The sequence below is a fragment of the Schistocerca serialis genome, chromosome 3 (genome assembly GCF_023864345.2).
Source record: "Schistocerca serialis cubense isolate TAMUIC-IGC-003099 chromosome 3, iqSchSeri2.2, whole genome shotgun sequence".
In the NCBI taxonomy this organism is placed as follows: domain Eukaryota; kingdom Metazoa; phylum Arthropoda; class Insecta; order Orthoptera; family Acrididae; genus Schistocerca; species Schistocerca serialis.
In genome coordinates, this window is record NC_064640.1 from 664,289,721 (window position 1) to 664,310,313 (window position 20,593).

At 42.3% G+C, this 20,593-nt stretch overlaps 1 protein-coding gene across 1 annotated transcript in view; it reads right to left on the reverse strand.

Moving 5' to 3' along the window:
• Positions 1 to 19,501, reverse strand: part of LOC126471077 (uncharacterized) — a 45,589-nt gene extending 26,088 nt beyond the window's left edge. The window contains exon 1 of the mRNA XM_050099149.1: positions 19,360 to 19,501. Coding sequence (XP_049955106.1) covers positions 19,360 to 19,501 — 142 coding nt within the window. The remainder of the gene's footprint in view (positions 1 to 19,359) is intronic.
• Between the last annotated feature and the right edge of the window lie 1,092 nt (positions 19,502 to 20,593).

Sequence of the window (20,593 nt, forward strand, 5' to 3'; positions counted from 1 at the left end):
TCGAAGTCGGAAACGTGATGGTACGCATTTCTCCTCCTTACACGAGGCATCACAACAACGTTTCACCAGGCAACGCCGGTCAACTGCTGTTTGTGTATGAGAAATCGGTTGGAAACTTTACTCATGTCAGCAGGTTGTAGGTGTCGCCACCGGCGCCATCCTTGTGTGAATGCTCTGAAAAGCTAATCATTTGCATATCACAGCATCTTCTTGCTGTCGGTTAAATTTCGCGTCTGTAGCATGTCATCTTCGTGGTGTAGCAATTTTAATGGCCAGTAGTGTACTATTGCTCCTCTAGTTTTGGTGTCGCTGAACGCAAACTGCAGGGCACCATATGAAAGGCAATCACGAACCCTCTCCCATGGCTTACACTTTTCCGCTGCCAAAACTCGCTGCATGCGCTCTTGTTACCATAATACTGTTAATCGACAAACAAAACTTTACCTTGACTGGTGAAGACTTCTCGGTTTTTGGGACTTCCATTCGACTCCCTGATGATGTGGCTTCGCCATCTTCGCCATCTTCCCCAATTTAAGCAAAGGTGCTGGCTACACCTTAATGCAATTTTTGCCTCAGTAACACCAGCTGGGTTGCAGATGACACTACACTTTTGGAGTTTTACAAAGCCCTGATCTTGTCTCATCTTGATTGTGGGAGCTTGGCATATGGTTCGTCACCACTCTCAATATTGCAGGACTGGACTCGATACACTATGAGGTCTGATTTGCAACAGGAGCCTTTCAAACTAGCCCTGTGAACAGCCTACTCATAGAGGCTGTGGTGCCTCCACTATAGATCAAGTGCGAGCTCCTCAATTATGCTATACATGTCTGGAGCTCCCCTTAGCATCGAAACTAGTGTCCTTTTTTCTAGTATGGAGGTCCACCTCCCACAACAGAGACTCAAAACTGGGTTCATAACTGTAGTCGACTACAGTGTCTCTGTTCTGGACTCCAACTTCCCCCACTGTCAGCTCTTTTCAGGGTGCAATCACATACGCCCCCATGGTGTGTACCATAATCTCGCATCTGCTTCAATTTGTCCTTTGGGACGAAATATTCAGTTGACCCCATGGTATTTCGCCACCTGTTGCTCGTTGTCCTCAATGCATTATCAGGTTCAGAAGTGGTATGCACTGACTGGTCAACAGTCGACTGACAAACCAGTTCTGCATACACACATGGAATGTGCAGTGAACTAGGATCCTTGCTGTATTGATGGAGTGCCTTCACTGCTGATTTGGTGGCCATCAAATGAGCTCTTAGTCATACTCGTTCTTGCACTGGCAAGATGATTCTAATCAGCAGTGACTCCATGAGCAGCCTTCTGGCTATAGACCAGTGCTACCCTCGTCACCCATTGGTCATGACTATTCAGGATCTTCTTTCTGACCGGCATCAAGGTGGACAATGAGTCGTCTTTGTTGGACCCCTGGACATGATGGGATCTCAGGGAGTGAACATGCTGACCACTTGGCAAAGTTGACTATTAGGAGGCCAGTTTTGGAAATGGGGGTCCCAGAACTGGACTTTCTGTCCACTCTAGATCATCAGTTCTTGGATGTTTGGAACTCGGAATGGTTCACTCTGGACTCCCCAAACTGTGGGGTAGGAGACCATGACCTCTTGGCAGCCCTTCCTCCACACTTCCTACAGGGAATCCCCTGTCCTTTGTCACCTACGCATTGGCCACACTTGGCTGACCCACAGCCACATTCTCCAGTGTGAGGACTCACTGTTAATGAGGAGCCTACATTATGGTGGACCACATCCTACTAACTGCAAAAATTTGGCTGCTTTGCGGCAATATCTTAAACTTCCTGACACGCTATGTCTGGTGCTACTGGACGACTACAAAGTGGATGACCTGGTTTTACATTTCATCCACGAAGATGGTTTCTACTCGTCTCTCTGAGGTGGGGCACTTTGGCCTCATTGACCGCCTGAAGGGCTGAAGGGGCAGCCCTCGCATGCTCTGGACCAGTGATCGCATGGCAGCCTTCCGAGGTCTGGCCTCGCCTCGCCTCTACCCTTCCCACCTTCTTAGTCTCCTTGTTCTTTTCTGTTTGCCGTTTTTAATGTTTTATCTTTCCTAATTTTTTATCATCTTGTCTGTGTTGCTCGTTTCCTTGGCGTAACGGGTGGTGAGTTGTGCTGGTAGGATGCAGAGGGTGCGTCTCCCACCGCGTGCCATGCACTAGGGACGTCCAACTACATTCTAGGCAGGGTGACTCGCCCACTTTACCCCTCTCAGGCCCCTTCTAGTTCTATTTGATTTTATTTCTGTCTTATTGTACTTGCTTACCAGTCGGGCTTCCCAGAATTTGCCTTTTTGTGTCCTCCTTCTGAAGGTTACTCCTGGTTAGAGACCTATAGGATGAACGGACTGATGACCTTGCTGTTCGGTTCCTTTAACTCCACCAACCAGTCAACAAACGATTGTTCAAGAAGTAACAACACCTGTCAGATACAGTTTTCTCTAAAAATATTGTTCTGGTTTCCTATTTGAGCTGTTCACTTAGAAACATTTTCAGGCGATTTATTACATACATCAATTTAGTCACATCCACAAGAACATTTATATTTCTCAAACACGCTACAGCATTTTCCACACTTCTCAATCAAGTTCTTTGCTAGCACTTAACCAATCGAACACCGTTAGTTCATCGTACTGACTCATCCATTTGCTAATATAAGCACTACAAACAGGATAAAAAGAGTTCATACGTTTTTTGAACACATGAACAAGCTGGTCATTACCACATTCAGAGATGATTCCTCTTACTTCAAGGCGAACGAATTTATTTTCAGTCCTCTGTTGCAGACTTGACACAGTATCACTCAGGACGGAATACACTTCCATTACGGTCTTATTTCCACTTTCAATGCACAATATTTGTTTTTGCAGGTAACTGGAGACACTACAAAGCAACCACAGGTATCCTTCAGCCAGAGGCTTTTCCAGGAAAATCCTAGTTTTAATGGGAACATTATTTTTAAACATGAAGTGTGACTTAAGGGCATTGTACATTTGCAAAATTCTTTCAGTTTCAGATATAAGTGATAGCCACTTTGTCTTACTATGAGGAATTATCTTATTTTCAGTTCCTAAAAAATTACAAATTTCAAACAAGTTTTGTCGTTTCACAGTATAAATTGAAAAACGAGAGAATACTTCATGGACAAACACTTCTACATCCATCTTCAGAATGTCTGAAGCAACTCTAACGGCATTATGAATAATATGACATGAACAGCCACTTCACATAATGTTGTTCTCGAGTTCTTTATTCAGTTTACTGACACACATTGTTGGACAGATCGTTCTAGTCCACCGAAGTTAACGTTGGCTTTATTGCCGCCAAGTGCAACACACTTGAGCGACTGTTTTTTCTGAAGCACTTTCAGGATATGTTTGCCTACAGTGTCAGACATTTCGTTTGCAAGGTTTTGCATGTCAACAGTTTTAGTCTGCAAGCCTCCATGGCCAGAGCAAAGAACTAAATAATTACAGGAAAAAGTTCAAGATTTCCATGGTTGCTTCCATTAGTAGTAATACCAAGAAAATGAACTACAAATTGAACTTCTAAGTGATGTAGGCCAGGCCTGACAATGCATGGCTCACGAGCCATTCCTATTCAGCTAGTACTTCCCCAACCAACTCGAATCGTGCGTTGACGCCAAGGCCCCGTCACAGCCACGCCAGACGACTGACTGTCAGTCGTCGTGGAACGTAAGCTGTAATACAAACTCCCCAAAACGCAAACGCCAAAAGACATACACGACAAAAGGTTGATTTTTATTTAGTAATTTGTCTCAATGTGGTATACTTACATTAATGAGATACTTAAATATTTAGGTCAGATTTGTTCAACTTGTTCTTGACAAGCCGGCCGCTGTGGTCAAGCGGCTCTAGGCACTTCAGTCTGGAACCGCGCGACCGCTTCGGTTGCAGGTTCGAATCCTGCCTCGGGCATGGGTGTGTATGATGTCCTTAGGTTGGTTAGGTTTAAGTAGTCCTAAGTCTAGAGGACTCATGACCTCAGATGTTAAGTCCCATAGTGCTCATAGCCATTTGAACCATTTTTTTTTGTTCTTGACAAGTTCTGCAGTTCGATTTCAAATCTGCGTTGTAGCGAAACGAAATTGGTGTTCCACAGACTCATTTGACACTGCACTACGTTGAGTAGATTTAATGCCCTTCAATGAAGGAAATATAATTTCATATATGTATATTGACCAAAAAAGGTGTTATTTTAAGAGCGAAATCAGTGGTTTTTGGGTAATGATTTTGAGGCATAATTGAAAAATATCGTCATTTGTTTCTGTTATGAATATCAGGAATGCTTTGTAAGCTGGACACTACTTCTTGAAGATTTTTCTAACACTTTCACGACTATTTTCATTGGATTATTAAACAAAATGATATATTTAACACAACTATGAAACTCATTGGAGACTTCACCAACATTGGAGGTAAATCCTGAAAATTTTATTTCTATGTACCCCTGTTTCAATACACTGCAACTCGGGAAATACAATTTTCCCTTGTTTAGTTGCAATTTAAACAACGTATAAGTTTACACCAGAATCCAGTAACATCCATAAACGTATCAAAAATAGTTTCTTTCCTTGCAAACTTAAAATTATTTAAATTATTTGCAAAACCTTTTAGAAATGGTGATTGCTATACAAAAAAGAGTGAATCATTCAGATCATCCTTAAGTTCCGTATTATCCGATTTTACTTCCCTATTCAAAACGTTGGAAAGCTATATCCAAAGAGCAAAAAAACATTTTTCTGCACACAACCAACGAATTTCGGAATAAAGAAGTATGTCTCCGTATTCTACATCAACTTCTTCCAAAAGCTGTTCAAAAATTTCGGTAAGATAGTAACAGATTTCCTCAGCGTAATATATTCGTATTTCTCGTTACTTCTTAGATTGCTGTCAGCAGCCTGACTTTTCCACATGGTGCTTCCTAATCAATAACACAATGAAGAATTGAACTGTTACGTATTTTCTTAACTAACCAACGAGACCAATTTCGATAGCGACTACAACTTGTGCACCATCGGTACAAATTGCAGGGCATTTTTCAGAACCAGCAATATTGTCAACAAACTTTGTAACTGTGATAAAAATAACTAAACCTGTTGCTCTGAGCTTCGAAACTAAAGGGAGTAACTCTTCATGCACAGAAAAAAAAAATTGGAAATTTGTGGTAGGGACTATGGGACCAAACTGCTGAGGTCATCGGTCCCTAGGCTCACACACTAATTAAACTAACTTACGCTAAGGACAACACACACACACACACACACACACACACACACACACACACACACACACACACACGCCCGAGGCAGGACTCGAACCTCCGACGGGGGGAGCAGCACGAACCGTGACAAGACGCCCTAGACAGCACGGCTACCCCGCGCGGCTCATGTAGAAAAAGTCTTCCTTTATTACGGGAAAAAATTAGTAGTTGACTAAGACACTAACAGTCTGCAATTAAATTATTTATTTCGTATATTATGTTCCATATTCAGTGTTGTGTAGCAAACAGCTATTGTAAAATGTAGGCGGCATCATCGAAACAATTTGCTTGCCGTTTCAATTGTTGATTATTTCATGTGTAAGCCGTCGCCGAAGCATTTCCGAGCTTTTGCTAATTTTAAGCGTACGACATACGATGTAGTTAAACACTCTCCATTAAGGTTGGAAGATTCAGGCAACTCTTGTACCTCTATTTTTCTCACTTCTCGACAAAATAGACCGCTGTGTATTGCTTAATGGGGCAAAGAGAAATGTCAGCGAAATTACTATCTTTATATAGACTTAGGTATTTTCTGCGTATTAAGCATTGAGGTTTTCCATTGGAAAGTATTAAATCTCACTCCTGGTGAAAAACAAGCTTTTCAGAATGTTTGTTTTCGATATTTTTAAGAAAAAAGAAAGAAATAAGCAGAACCAAAACCAGAATGATACGGCAGCATTATGAATAGTGGGTTTGAAATTAGTTGAGACTCTCGACGTTTGGCTCACCGGACGGAAACTGACGCTTTCCCTACCACGCCGCCAGCAGTTCGGTTGTTAAAGCGAACTTTTTGTCACGCCGTGGGTAAAGAGTACAATGTGGTGTCGCGCATTAAATGCATCTACGTTCATTAGCTAGGCCTATCGTTGTAAAGTATTTTCTGGCGTTGAAGTGTTCTGCAGTCGTCAGGTATTGTGAACAAGTTTTTCTGTTGGCGTTACGTTAATAATAACAGTGCAACGAGTCTGAACACGAAATTCGCAGTGAAATCGGTCGTCCGAGAAGACGATCACTGGCTGTGAAGATAATGTTCTGCTGCAAAAATATTCATTCGAATTCCCTAGTAGTAATGGACAATGCGCCATATCACTCCGTTGTGATGCATAAAGCTCCAACAGTGCAGTGGTGAAAGCGGATATTTTGTTCTGGGTACAAAGAAATGTTCCACTGGATGATGTTGAACCTAACGTATATCAGCGCTCATTGGAGGAGAATATATCGCGAGCCACATTTCACCAGCTCTGATCTAGGCACTCAGGGGCTAAAACATTGCTATTACTTCATATTTATTTCTAGCAAAGCAAAAATTGCCAGTAATTTTGGAGTCATTGAGAGCCTTTCCAACCAGTTTGTTCCGACAATCCATAGAGCTAAAACTGATGGTTCAAATGGTTCAAATGGCTCTGAGCACTATGGGACTCAACTGCTGAGGTCATTAGTCCCCTAGAACTTAGAACTAGTTAAACCTAACTAACCTAAGGACATCACAAACATCCATGCCCGAGGCAGGATTCGAACCTGCGACCGTAGCGGTCTTGCGGTTCCAGACTGCAGCGCCTTTAACCGCACGGCCACTTCGGCCGGCTAAAACTGATGGTATTCCACGGTATGAAATGCATATATTGGCTCAGCTGCAATTATATTCAGATCATTTTCGCTGTAGGTTTGGAGGGAGATATCGCCGATTCTTCTTCCGATTTTTTGTGCTTATTGGTTTTAGTGTAACATGCTCCACAATATCTAATCTCCCACCATATAATATAGAGAAGAAACACATGGAGGTAAATAAACTTAAAATGAGATTAATAATAAACTGCACATCAGATAAAGGTTACACAGGACGCAATGCTGCAGGCTCTGCAAGCATTGTTTTTTGCACATAATTATATTTATTTATATTTGAAACTTAACGTGCACATCAAGCATTCTGCCTCATAATAGAAAATTCTTTACTCTCGAAGAAATGGTAATTAATTCAGATAATTTTCCGTAAAGTAGCGTTTATTGTTACCCTTAGGCGTATCCAAAACGTTCTCTACAATCAGAACAGCTAATATAAGTGATGAGCCACGACAATCGATGATCGCCTGAAGTGTTGCCAACCTGCCTTTCTCTCACCCGATCTATACCTAGTTTCGAAGACAGTCTCACAGATGACACGTGACGTCATAAAACAACATCCTGAGATGGAAGCCCGAAAATCGTTTTTTTAATTATAATTTGCAACCTGGGGTTAAAACAGAGCATTAAAAACCATGTGGAATCCGCATAAACTGAATGACATGGTAACCCTGATTGCAGATCACACTCAGACTAACAATATCAGTAATACATAATGATAACCATCAGTGGCGGCTGCTGTGTAGGAGCACAAGAGCACGTGAACAACCTACCTTTTGACATCTTGCGGATTTCAAAATGGTTCAAATGGCTCTAAGCACTATGGAACTTAACATCTGGGGTCATCAGTCCCTTAGAACTACTTAAAGCTAACTAACCTAGGGACATAACACACATCCATGCCCCAGGTAGGATTCGAACCTGCGACCGTAGCAGCCGCGTGGTTCCAGACTGAAGCGCCTAGAACCGCTCGGCCACTCGGCCACAGCGGCCGGCCCCTTGCGGATTTATTGGTTATTTTTCTTTGAAGTGATCTGAAATATACGGCACTGGAATCTACCGGCGCAGTGATAACATTGCTACTCCTCCAGGCTCCGTGAAACTTGGTATCAGAGTCGCAAGCCCATCTTATGTTGTGCACGTTTCTAGGAGTCTTTGCCTTATGGATAAAGTAATATGGGTATGACAAATTACTTGCACATCTCATAGCGTGCACGGCTAGTTCGTAGCACTCAAGTAAAACTTAACGTGAATGCCAGTAGGTGGAATAAATCCCACTAGAATAAATCCCACTAGATCAGTGGTCATGAAATTGCGGGTCGCATGCATCTCGAATCAAGTATTTGTGCGGCCGACGGTGTTCAGCCGCATTTTATAATAATAATCATCTATCAACTAAAAGCCAAATATAAAAACGTTATCTTGGGTTATGGTCTTCTTAAGAGTGTACTTTCCCTGCTCAGTAACAAACAAAAACTACGTACGAAAGCAGTATAATATTTTAATAAGTGATTAATTTTAATTGACGTTGTTGAATTCTGCCGTGAGCGAAGTAGACTTGACCACTTACCTCAGGGGCAGAGTTAAGCAGCGCGGGCGCTGCGGCGTTAGTCGAGGGAGGGGAGGAATGTTTCATTGTCTTCCAGTACTGACAACTCATGGGTTTACGGGACTCCTACCAATCAGCTACTATGGTACAAATTTCAGACGGTACTAAAACGGATCCATGATTGCACATTGTAGGAACGATCATCTTCAAAAGCAGTACATATTTGTAGCAAGGAATATGAAATTAAATTAGGGCTGTTGTAATACACCGCAATGAATAGAAGAAAAAACCATTTACTAAACATTTGTGATAGTGTCTCATGTTGCTTAGTGCAATTAAATACAAGGTCAGTTACTGTTATTAATCAATTAATCATCTGCTGACACAGCCAACACAACACTTAGTCAATTGCAAAGGCACGCTGAAAAGTAATGCCGCGGAATTTTTCATGTGAAAACTCTGAATATGTTTTTACATGAACACATTTTATTAGTATTCTACATATTTATTCTTCATGTCTACGTATTTATTTCTCAAAATAGTCACACTGGCGACGAACACACGTCTCTCATGGAGTAACTGTACAATGTTTGACTTCGTTGAGGGAGCCACCATCGCACCTTTGCTGGCACTACATCACTGTCACAGTGCAGTTCTCGAAGGTGTTAAATTCCGGAAACTATGAAAATCGGAAGGGGCCAGTTCGGCACCATATGGAGGATGATCTAGATAATGAACCCAAGGCGTCGGATTGTTGCACATGTCGCAGCACTCGTGTGTGGTCTGGCATTGTCATACTGATTTAGAGGCTGTTCCATGCGTCGACGAATTGTTCGAATTTTTGCTTTCAGTTTTCTGAGGGCCTCGCAGTGCCATGCAGAATCTATGGTGGTGCCTTCAGGTGCGAATTTCCAAATCTACCAAATCTTGAACTTCCCAGAACACTGTGAGCATGACTTTGCCTGCTGATGGCATGGTCTTGAAATTTTTGGTGTCGGTTATCCTTTATGGCGGAACTCCATTGATGCTCTCTTGTTATGGGGGTCAAATTATGAACCATACTTTCATTACCTGTTACAGTGTTGTTAAGGAACCCATCACCTTCACGATCAAAACGCAAAAGAAATTGAGAGTTCGCGAATCTCGTCTGCTTCGTGTGAGGAGTGAACATTCGAGGCCCTCAGCGTGCACACAGCTTTCGGCGACGCTTATGGTGACACCTATGTGAAACGGAGAACAGGCGACACAAGGTGTTCGAATGGCGCTGACTTTTAATGATCAGTACTTGGTGGGATTGCAGCGATCTTACCGCGTCCTTGCTATAGCTAGTCCATTGGTGGCTCATAACATACTAATTTATGTAAGTTACTAATAAGATCGATACATCTTCGTTAAGAAGTGCCTCCCCACAATGACGCTCTAGGCTCTTCAGCAAAGAAGTTTGACGACCGCTGCACTAGATGGTAGCACACGCCTCAGATATGCCTATTAACTCATTACATATTAAAATAGCTGTGAGGACGGGGCGTGAGTCGTACTTGGGTAGCTCAGATGGTCTTGGAACCACTCCTCAGCGGCCTCCGACAACGCCTGACTGGGATGTCCCTTGGTGGACACACTTTTTACTGCACTCCCTATGTGGATGATCTGCTCCTTCTTCGCAGTAATGACGATGTTCGTGGAGCACTGGCGTGGGTGGCGACCTACGGCGCGGCATCGGGGAGCCATCTCAATCTCCACAAATCGCACGCCCTGTCTATAGGCAGAGGTCTACCCGACGAGAGCGTCGCACCGCTACGAATCAGTGACACAATCCGCTGTCTTGGCATTGAATTTACTTCTGACATGAAGCGTTCAACAGCCCTTAAATACAGGCGTTTATTGAATCAGATGAGAGCAGGAATAAGTGACCACCGTGTTAGACATCTAGACCTCCTGCAACGGACACGATATGCTAACGTCTATTTGGCGTCACGTATCCCCCATTTTGCACAGATACTCCCCATACCACCTAACCTGGCTCACCGCATGTTGGCGGTTTTGGGACCCTTTGTTAATACGGGCCTGTTATTTAAGATCCATTACGAGTCCCTAACCCTCCCAAGGAACAGAGCGGGGTTTAGACCTTTGTCATGTTCAGGACTGAGCGACGGCCCTGTTCGTCAGCTGTCACCTGCAACTGTGGCGACGAAGTCCGACGTGCCTCACAAGTCCCTTACTGGAGGCCTTACGATCAATCTCACTCGCACCGCTTGTGATCATATCGGACATCCAAGCACCTTTCTTCGACATTAGCCAATTCTTCATTGAATTGAGCTACATCTGCATCGCACTACCACCCACACGCTTGATGATGACGAGGGCGGTGTACACTGCCATGCAAATGAACAGTACGCCGAATTTGATTGAAAGCAAACACCCCACTACAAAGTCGCGTGCTGTGTGGCAGGCAGTGAGTGCCACCACCCTTGATACTGACGTGCAATCTGCATGGTACGTAACTGTTAATGGGAAACAGTTGTACCAGTCCCGCCTACATCACATCCACCTCGCCGATTCACCCTTGTGCGCCACATGCCAGGTGACTGACACGGATAAACATCGTTTCGAATGCGGGTCGGCAAAGGAAGTTCGGTATTTGGTGAGTCAGATACTGGCTTTTCCCATACGCAGTACTCCCGACAGGTTAACTGCCCGATCACTTCTTTTCCCCGATGAGATGTTATTTCTCAAGAGCGAAAACGAACTCTGTGGCGTCGATTAGCGGCCACGCTATTCACTACCTATTCGGTAATGGCGAAAAGACAGTATCCGATTTTTGGTATTACCTCAACGAACGACATTGTGCGATCGTCAAGAATCCTAAATATAGGCGATATTTATCTAATTTTCTTTGGAGCGCATTCCATAATCCGCCTCGCAGCTGGATTATCGATGACATGAGAAGATAATCATAGCACCTCTTCCCAGTTCCTTTTTTTATGAGATTGAACAAACAACGAAAACAACACAGCAACGAGACGGCAGTCATCGAAAAATTCGCAGCGGGCTATAGTATGGAGCATCCTTTGTCGTAACGGGACGACTTCCTACTATTCTGTTTATGTAGCCGAAGAGGAACGGCTTTCCTTTTATCCATTTGTATAAAAATAAAATAAAACAAAAACGCAGAAAAAATAAAATAAAAAAGATGGTAGAGCACTTGCCCGCGAAAGGCAAAGGTCCCGAGTTCGAGTCTTGGTCCGGCACACAGTTTTAATCTTCCGGGAAGTTTCATATCAGCGCACACTCCGCTGCAAAGTGAAAATCTCATTCTATTAAAATTAAATCCTATGTCAGTATACGTTATATTGATAGAAAAACCTATTTTGAGGGTTTGTGTATGAGTTAGAATATATTAAGTTTTGGATTTTATCATACTGTAATCCTTCTGTCTTGCTAATAGGAGTGTGCACCAGTTTAGTGAACCTCCTTTACCTGTAGTCAGCTGACCATGTTGGTAGACATTACTACTCGTACTTGAATTTAATCATTCCCGCAAACAGTAGTTTGTGTTTGGAACTGGTTATTTACTGAGCGCTTGACAGTACGAATACGAAACAGTGAATCGGCTTTCGCGTGTAGCGTCAACATTAACACTCTGTTGAATTTATTTTAAGAGCTAACAGAAAACTAAATTAAAGGAAAAGTTAGCCACAAAGGAACTGGGGCCTCCCAGACGAGATCTGTTGATTGAGAAAATGACGATACCAAATAAGCGTGACAGTAAGCGAACATTTAACAAAGAAGTTTACAAGAAGCATAAGTGATTATGTGGGTGCAACATAAGAATTGCACTGTATTGTTTACCTACCTGATTTTCTGCCAGGAAGTTAATTCTTGAACTAATGCAGGTTTTAGGGACCTTGTAGATTTGTCCGAAAAAGGCACGAAAACTCCCGCTTGAACAAAACTCTCAGTGCTTGTTAAAGTGAAGATCAGTACTCAGCTTGACAGCGTATACAGTGTATCTGTGAGGAAACATAGCAAGCAAGTGGATAGCAACATACATATCCTCTCCAGGTTAATACACGGCGTAAAATTTTGATAGGCGGCGTCAAATTTTGCGAGGCGTTTGAGTGAACTTTACGTGGTCACGATAATAGGGAAGATGCAGAAAACCCGAGAATGTTTCGTGGGCTTGTAAATTAAGTTCTATGATGGCTCAGTGAAGGGACACTTAGAAATGGCAACTGTGTTTAAAGATACATCCAAAACAGTTAAAATGCTCTTGTGGACAGTATTCAAAGTGTATGCCGAGAAATCATAACGCAAGAAATTCTAAATGCTCATTATTTGGCTGTAATTGCGGACGAAACAGATGCTTCTATCATTCAACAATTGGCAATTGTGTATACATACTAATTTCGTGGTTCTGTTGTGAGGAGATCTTTAATCCTGACTCACAGGATGCCGAGACATTATGTAGGACGATAAATTATGAATTGCAAAAGCATGCGGATGCAAAGAAGGTAAAGGTGATGGCACAATGCTATGACGGTGCTACTGTTAAGAGCGGAGGCATAAACGGTATTCAGATAAGGACTAATAGGTATATCCTCTGGCTTATTATATCCATTGCTGTGCTCATTAGTTAAATCTGGTCCTGCAAAAAGCTACATATCTAAACAAATCTGCTAGAGCACTTTTCCTAATCACTCTGGCTTCCAGTTTATCTGCAAGTCACACAGATAAAGCGTGCTAAACAGAGTTGCGCAAACTAGACTACCACAAATAGGGACTACAAGGTGGCTGTTCAAGTTTCAGATAGTCAAAACAGTTAAAAAATAAAGTCTGATCGAGTGTTTAGCAGAAATTATCCTCGCTGATCATGCAAATGACAAAACCGGAAGAGAGAGTCGTGGCTTCCTTTCCAGTTAAAAGATCTTGAGCTCTTATTTAGGCTAGAACTTTTTCATGGGATCATGCCACATTCACACATACTCTTCGGAAAGCTACAACAGCGTTGAAGATATAGTTACAAGAATAAGAAACATTGCCATTGAAGAAATTTCGTCATACTGTGAGAACAATCCTAAAGAAAAGAAAAACAGAAAACAAAACAAAGTGACGCCATAAAAAGTCACATGAATGAAAGATTATCATTCAAAAATCACGCCGTGGCATAAAAATTATTAGATGCGAACTCTCATTCTCTATTTTCGACAAATTTTTCTGAGAGAGAACCTGACGTTACTATTGAGACTTACCCATGACTATTGAAGGTTGTTGAAGCTACAAGTGCCCTACACAATGTGGATCTAGACACTGTTCTGCGATTAAGTGAACAAATTAGAATAATTACAACTGCTCTTACAACTTTTGAGCCTGAACATTTTTTCTCAACAATGAAAAGGATAAAAACTTTCTTCGAAACACAGTAACGGTGAATAGACTTTCGGCATGGGCAATGCTTGCAACTGAGAAAAAAGTTGTGAATAATACTAAAGACTTCAATCATAGCATGATAGACACATTTACGCTATTGAAAAATAGATGTTTAGCTTTTCTTTAAAAATAGGTCGCGTCAGTCATGCTGCAGTATAGTTTTCTCTATTTAGCATGTACCTACAGTGCAGTGTAATGTGTATTAATACTAACTTTTGTGTGGACTTTGTGAAGGCCAGTACTTTTATAGGTAGAAATTATGCTGTTGCGCTTGTTCTGGAAATAAAATTTGATGAGAAATAATAATCAGTAAAATTAATATTTATCTGAAGAAACGGAAAGTAGCGAAAGCTTACACGTTATTTCGTTCTTGCCCCACGTTGTACTTATGTACAAAAGAACGAAAGTTCACAAAACAGTTCTTTCTTTCGCCAGACAAGTTATGCATATTGTTGCTGTTGTTGTTGTTCTTGTTGTTGACAGGGGCTGCAGATGCTCATAATCATAACTGTTACATGGCAGGTGCTGTTTCACACATAAGTATATATGAATCCAAAAAAATTTTGAACACCAACAGTGAATACTGACGAGCTGCCACTGATAATCATAATACTTCGAGCACCACAAATGTTAAAAATTAACGCACTGTAGTTACTTCAGTATATCTTCAGTTCGAGCAAAGGTTACCCGAGGCGAAATTGTGTGTTAAATCAGTTTTACTTACATGAAATAATCCCTCATTGATACGTGTTCACGAAATGGTGAATGTATTAATGACACCAAGACTGATAGTAGACTATTTCCCGCCTGCCAGCACAGGGCACACCTACGTCATAGTTCAGCCATCTATGCCAATATTCGTAATATTGAGCTATTTTGTTAAATTCGACGGGTATATTTCTTAATGAATGAAGTTGTGATTATAAGAACATCATTGTGAGTAAGGAAGTCAGAATTGTTAGACTGGTTTATTAATTACACGCTATATATTAATACGGGACGTCCACGGAGGGCCGAACCGCAACCGCACAATAACCCTGGGATCGGTGTGGGTCGGTGGTGGAGTGGGTGGACTGCTGTGGCCTGTTGTGGGGTTGTGAACCACTGAGCACTACGGCGGGACGAAGCCTCTCCGCCGTTTCCAGGTCCTCGGTTCAATACACAATACGATATCAAGCTATCCTCTCGTCAAGTGAAGGTAAAGGTATGCCTATAGACTTCTAAGGCTAGCGACATTGTAGGTGTAAAGCAGAGTTCCGCTGGAGTCCATACAACTTCAGAGGAGGCATTTACGATTATTGAGTATCCATCAGTATCTCCTAGTTCTATCCATGAAGGGACCTTTCTTAAACGCAGAGATATCCCATTGAAACTGACTGTTCCGACACTTACTGGAATTCCAGATTTGAGGACTGTCTAGCCACAATTGCTTAGTTCGCGAACTAGAACTGAACAGATGAGCTTCCAGTAGTACATAATAAATCAATAATAATGCACACACCTTTCAACAAACTGTGGCTTCGTTGTTACTGATGAGTGATAAATAATACTCTTAACAAAATATCATAATGTCAAAAGGAATTTAGCGCAAAGAAAATACGAAAAGTAACGTTCTAGCTGATTAATTTTAGTATCTGTTGAGTCATCTTCATGCTGAGATCATTACTCCTAAACCGTTATGAAGACTATAATGCTTAACAGTCGATTATGGTTAAAATTACGTAATTTTTGGTTCATCCAGTGGATTGGCTCCCAGCTTCCAAATGGCTATCATGGAGAGGCCATACCCTACAACGCACAGATTTTGACGAAGAAATCTTAGAAAATTACAATCCATGTTTAACAAAGGATGCTTTCTAGTTCCTTTCCTCGGGGCTTGTCCACAGTGCATGAGGTCTGACTGCCTGCAGGAAACATTTCGGTCAGAAAAACCTGTCGATTCACAGACTGACTGTCCACAGTGTCAATAAAGAATTCGACGTGGTTCTACAGAATAAGGAAGCAGGTCAATCACAGGAAGTAGGACAAGACCGACTACTGAAAGAACAAAGTCGCCCCATTTACACACCTGTGCAGTCATAATCTTCAGACCTGTGTTCACAACTGCAATGCTTATGGTGAGAGCATTCTTCGATTTTATATCGTGTAAATGACAACGTTGTCAAAGTTTGATGGTAACAACTCTAAAGTTCTTAAATGAAATGCAACTAAAATTGACTGAATGCTATGACGGACTACGTTCGAATGATGAATAAGTGGCCAAGTGAGAGAAAATGAGGAATCATGGTTATGCAGAGGGAGTGTTTTGAAGAACTCTTAAACCCAAATGGAGATTCGGTAGCGGAGGAAGAAACACTGGAGGAGGAGGAGGAAGAGGAATTGCAAACAGAAAAGGACTTAACATAGAAGTGGAAGATGCACTGAGGAAGGTTAAAGGAGGGAAGGTACCAAGTTCGGATGATCTGAGTGTAGAGATGGTGAGAGCAATAAGAGAGGTGGTAATTCAATGACTCTCCTTTCCATTACCTATCAGGGAATTACATTGACAAGCCAATGTGCAGAGACAGTTTTGGAAACACGAATTAGGACAAAAAGGATAAGAGAACATGGGTTTAGAGAAGTAAGGTCCACGGTAGGCATAATGTAAGTTGTAAGACATCTACAGCGACGCCACTGTGAACATAGAATACATCGACTGATGGTCTTTCTGAGCATGGAAAAGCCTAGGACAGTGTATGTAGAGATGCGTTATGGAAGTCTCTGGAGCACAGATGTAGAAAAGCAGAGGCAATAGACTGTAAGAAAAGTGCACAACAGGAGTGAGTCATGTAAAAGTGAAAGATCAGATTGATAGAAGCAGAAGAATGGCTTCAGGCAGAGAAGTGCACTTTCACCATTGCCTTTCACTGTGATGCTGGATGAGATGATGACCAGAATAGAACAAAAAATTGATGAAGGAAAGATGAAAGTAGTGGTGTTTGCAGACAATCGGATGATTTGGCAAACAAGAATCAAGTATTGCTGGAGCATCAGGATGTAAGGCAAGGAATAGTACAATAATATGGGGTGAAATTTAGCGTAAGTGTAAAATGATGAGTACCACTAGGAAGGAGAGTCACAACTGGAATAACAACTGGTAGGGAGCTATTGAGAAAGGAAGTGTTTGAAACATCTGAAAAGTTTAATACAGAAGAATGGGAGAAACGATAGAAATAAATGGGGGGAGAAGACAAGCAGAAGCATTCAGGGAGTGTGTCAGCAACCTGATAGGGAGCAAGGATGTCCCCCAAAACAGCTAAAGGCTTGCATATCGGGTGTACTGTGTTTCAGTCCTATCTTCCTCCTGGACCTGGGTAACCTGGGTAATGAAACGCGAGGGGGGGGAGAGGGGGAGGGGGAGGGGGAGGGGGAGGGGGAGGGGGAGGGGGAAGCATAATAAGTGTGAGATAAAATTCTTGAGAAATAATATTGGGATGACTAAGGTGGACTGGTTAAGGAATGAGAGAATCAGGAATTAGTAGAGGATCAATGACGCGATAGGATACAGGAATCAAAGCTGAAATGGTAGAGACATGTTAAACGAATGGAGAAGAGGTAGATACGTAGAAAGTTGCAGGACATACAAGGGAAGAGAGGAAGACCAAGAGGCAGGTGGTGAAAGCGGGGGTGGTGGTACGAAATTACGCAAAATCGATGAACCTTACACAAATATTAAATTATTATTATTATTATTATTATTATTATTATGTTAAAATACGTTGTCTATGGTATTATTAAAATCCTTGCTGTTTGCAGCAAGCTAAAAGAGTCGAGTGACGACAAATTTCGGGTAGAGGGGACAGTAACAAAATGACCCCACTCTCAACACTGAATCCACCTTGAACTGGAAAATAGCTCCTGTTAAATTGTTAAACACCGTTAGGCTTGTACGCATTAATAGTAATTAAGCAATTCTCAAAAGAGGCTGAAAGGTCATGAGACAAGATAAATATCGTCTTTAGAATGCTCGAAAACAGGGTAATTTTATTTGTACGTAGCACATACCCCAACAGAGTAATCGAATAAATACTGATTTCTATCAGTTATATTGGAGGAGGAAAGCTCTTGCTAATTGGAGCAGTGGTAGTGGTGTAACACTGTATGCAATAAACAGTACAAAGGTAATGCAGAGAAATCTTCTGCAACTAAAACTCCGTCCGAACAGACCTCGAAAGACCCAACGGTACCTACCGAACACAGTGTCATCCTCAGCCGACAGACGTTACTGGATGTGGATATGGAGGGGCATGTGGTCAGCACACTGCACTCCCGGCCGTTATCAGTTTTCTTGTTCGCCCCCGGTAGCTGAGTGGTCAGCGCGACATAATGTCAATCACAAGGGCCCGGGTTCGATTCCCGGCTGGGTCGGAGATTTTCTCAGCTCAGGGACTGGGTGTTGTGTTGTCCTAATCATCATTATTTCATCCCCATCGACACGAAGTGGCGTCAAATCGAAATACTTGCAGCCGGCTAACGGTCTACCCGACGGTAGGCCCTAGTCACACGACATCAGTTTTCTTGACCGGAGCCGCCGCTTCAAAATAAAGTGGCTCATAAATTGGCCTCACAAGGGGTGAGTGCACCCAGCTTACAAACAGCGCTCGCCAGACCCGGATGGTCAACTATCCAATTGCTGGCGAAGCCAGACAGCAATTGAAATCGGTGATCTGACGGAAGCCGGTGTTACCACTGTGACAAGGCTTTTGACTACTGTTGGATAGCCGTTGTGCTAAATAAAGCGTATTTCTTCTCACTATGAGATGATAAGAAACTTCGTTTACGTTTGCACTTTCCTTGGTGGTTAAATTAACATTGAGTGAAATGTTAACCGACAACTGATTATATACAAGAATAAGGTTATTTATGGAATTAGCTCGATGATGCAGTTTTCGATGTATTTCTAGGTGTTTAAGATATTCTGCAAAATTTTTCCCAGTGTGTGACGACTGCGCGCTGCTCTCGGGTGTTCTACCTGTTGTCGACGGCCGCATGGTGCAGTATTTCGGTGAACTGTCTTGTTGCGATTCTGAGACGGTGCTGGTTACTGTCTTCGCAGTAGCATAATATCGAAGATGAACTACATGTTTACAATTGTCTTCTTGGACTCTTCTAGCATATCGGCCCCCCTTCATGACGATTCCGGGAATGGCTCCGTTGACAAGGTGAAGGGGGAAGCAAGCGACGGTGACACGAGCGGTGACCTCAAGATACAGCTGTGACGTCCTGCTTGTATTGTCTGTCCTTCAGTTGGTGTAGTGGGAATATCTTCGAATTTACTGGTTCTATATTTAGAGCAGGCTCTAAGCTTGGTTCCATACCTTGTAAGAAACCATTATCGCCATTTATAAGCCCATCACGTAACTGGTTTTGCTGCACCTCTACTACGCAGTTCATATGGCCTTACCCACGTAAATTTTCCCACACTGGCACGGCATGCGGTGGATTCCATGTTTCCGGAGTTCCAGATAGTCCTCCAGAGAGCCCACTAAGGCGTCCTTCTCTGGCGGTGGATGGACACTTGCGTTGTCTCCGGAGATGCCCTCCATGTTACCGATGTATTCCCGATGTTACATATGATAGCCGGAGCCACATATTTCCTTTACGAAGCCGTAGTAGCCTAAACTATTTCACAGGAGCTGCCTTAGAATGGCCCCCGACTAGTATGCTGAAGTTGATCGAAATCGGTGAGTTATATGATCTAGTTAATCCTATCAATAAGATCGATGATCTAGAGTCTTCGATGGGGAAATTGATAGAATTGCGTAGGGTACCGGCACAGTTCACTTTCAAATGCCACGAACAGCCATTAACGTATCCAGTCGAACTTAACAGCGCTTCATGCGTCCATGGATAATAAACTGGCTGGTAACAAGATGAGACGGTAGTATTGTGACACGTCTAATACAACTGTGCTACCTGCAGTACAGTGCTTGACTGTTAGTCACTAGTATTTTTTGCTCACTATGTGCCATGGTCAGCGTTCAAAGTTGTAAACGCTAATTAGACCGGTGGTGAAGCAGTTCAAACTATGTAAGTATAAAACTTACTTTTTCCCATACTAACAAGACTTCGGAACGTTAGCGCAATGAAGTTTCCTCCCCCCCCCCCCCCTCCCTCCCCTCCCCTGCCCCTCACGCTCGTTTGCCGACGGACTCATTACCGGAAAATGGGGAAATAAGAGAAAAGCTGAACAGTTGCTGCAAACAGCCAAAAATTCTCTCTCACATTTATTCAGGAAAGGTCTTATTCCTTGATCGTTTAATATTTGGAAACTGATGTAGAGTACTTAAAAATTGTGAAACTGATTTATTGGACAGACACCATAGTTCGAACAGAGTTGCTTAATATTATTGGTTTTTCTTCTACTATTTCTTGTGAAATTTATGGTCGCGTAATAAATAGTCGATAAATTTTTTCAGGTATGATCATTGCCACGCAAGCTGTGATACTGTGTGGCATGTATTTTGTAATGTGCTGTTATCTTATAGGGGCATACAGAAAGGTAAGTCCTGTTCTCACAATCTTGTACAACTATTAATACGAAGAAAATCTGAAAATACGACTTTTAGTATTATCTGAAAACTTTTTTTCCAGACAAACCACCGGCTGGTGGCCCCATGGTATATGATGCATATTTT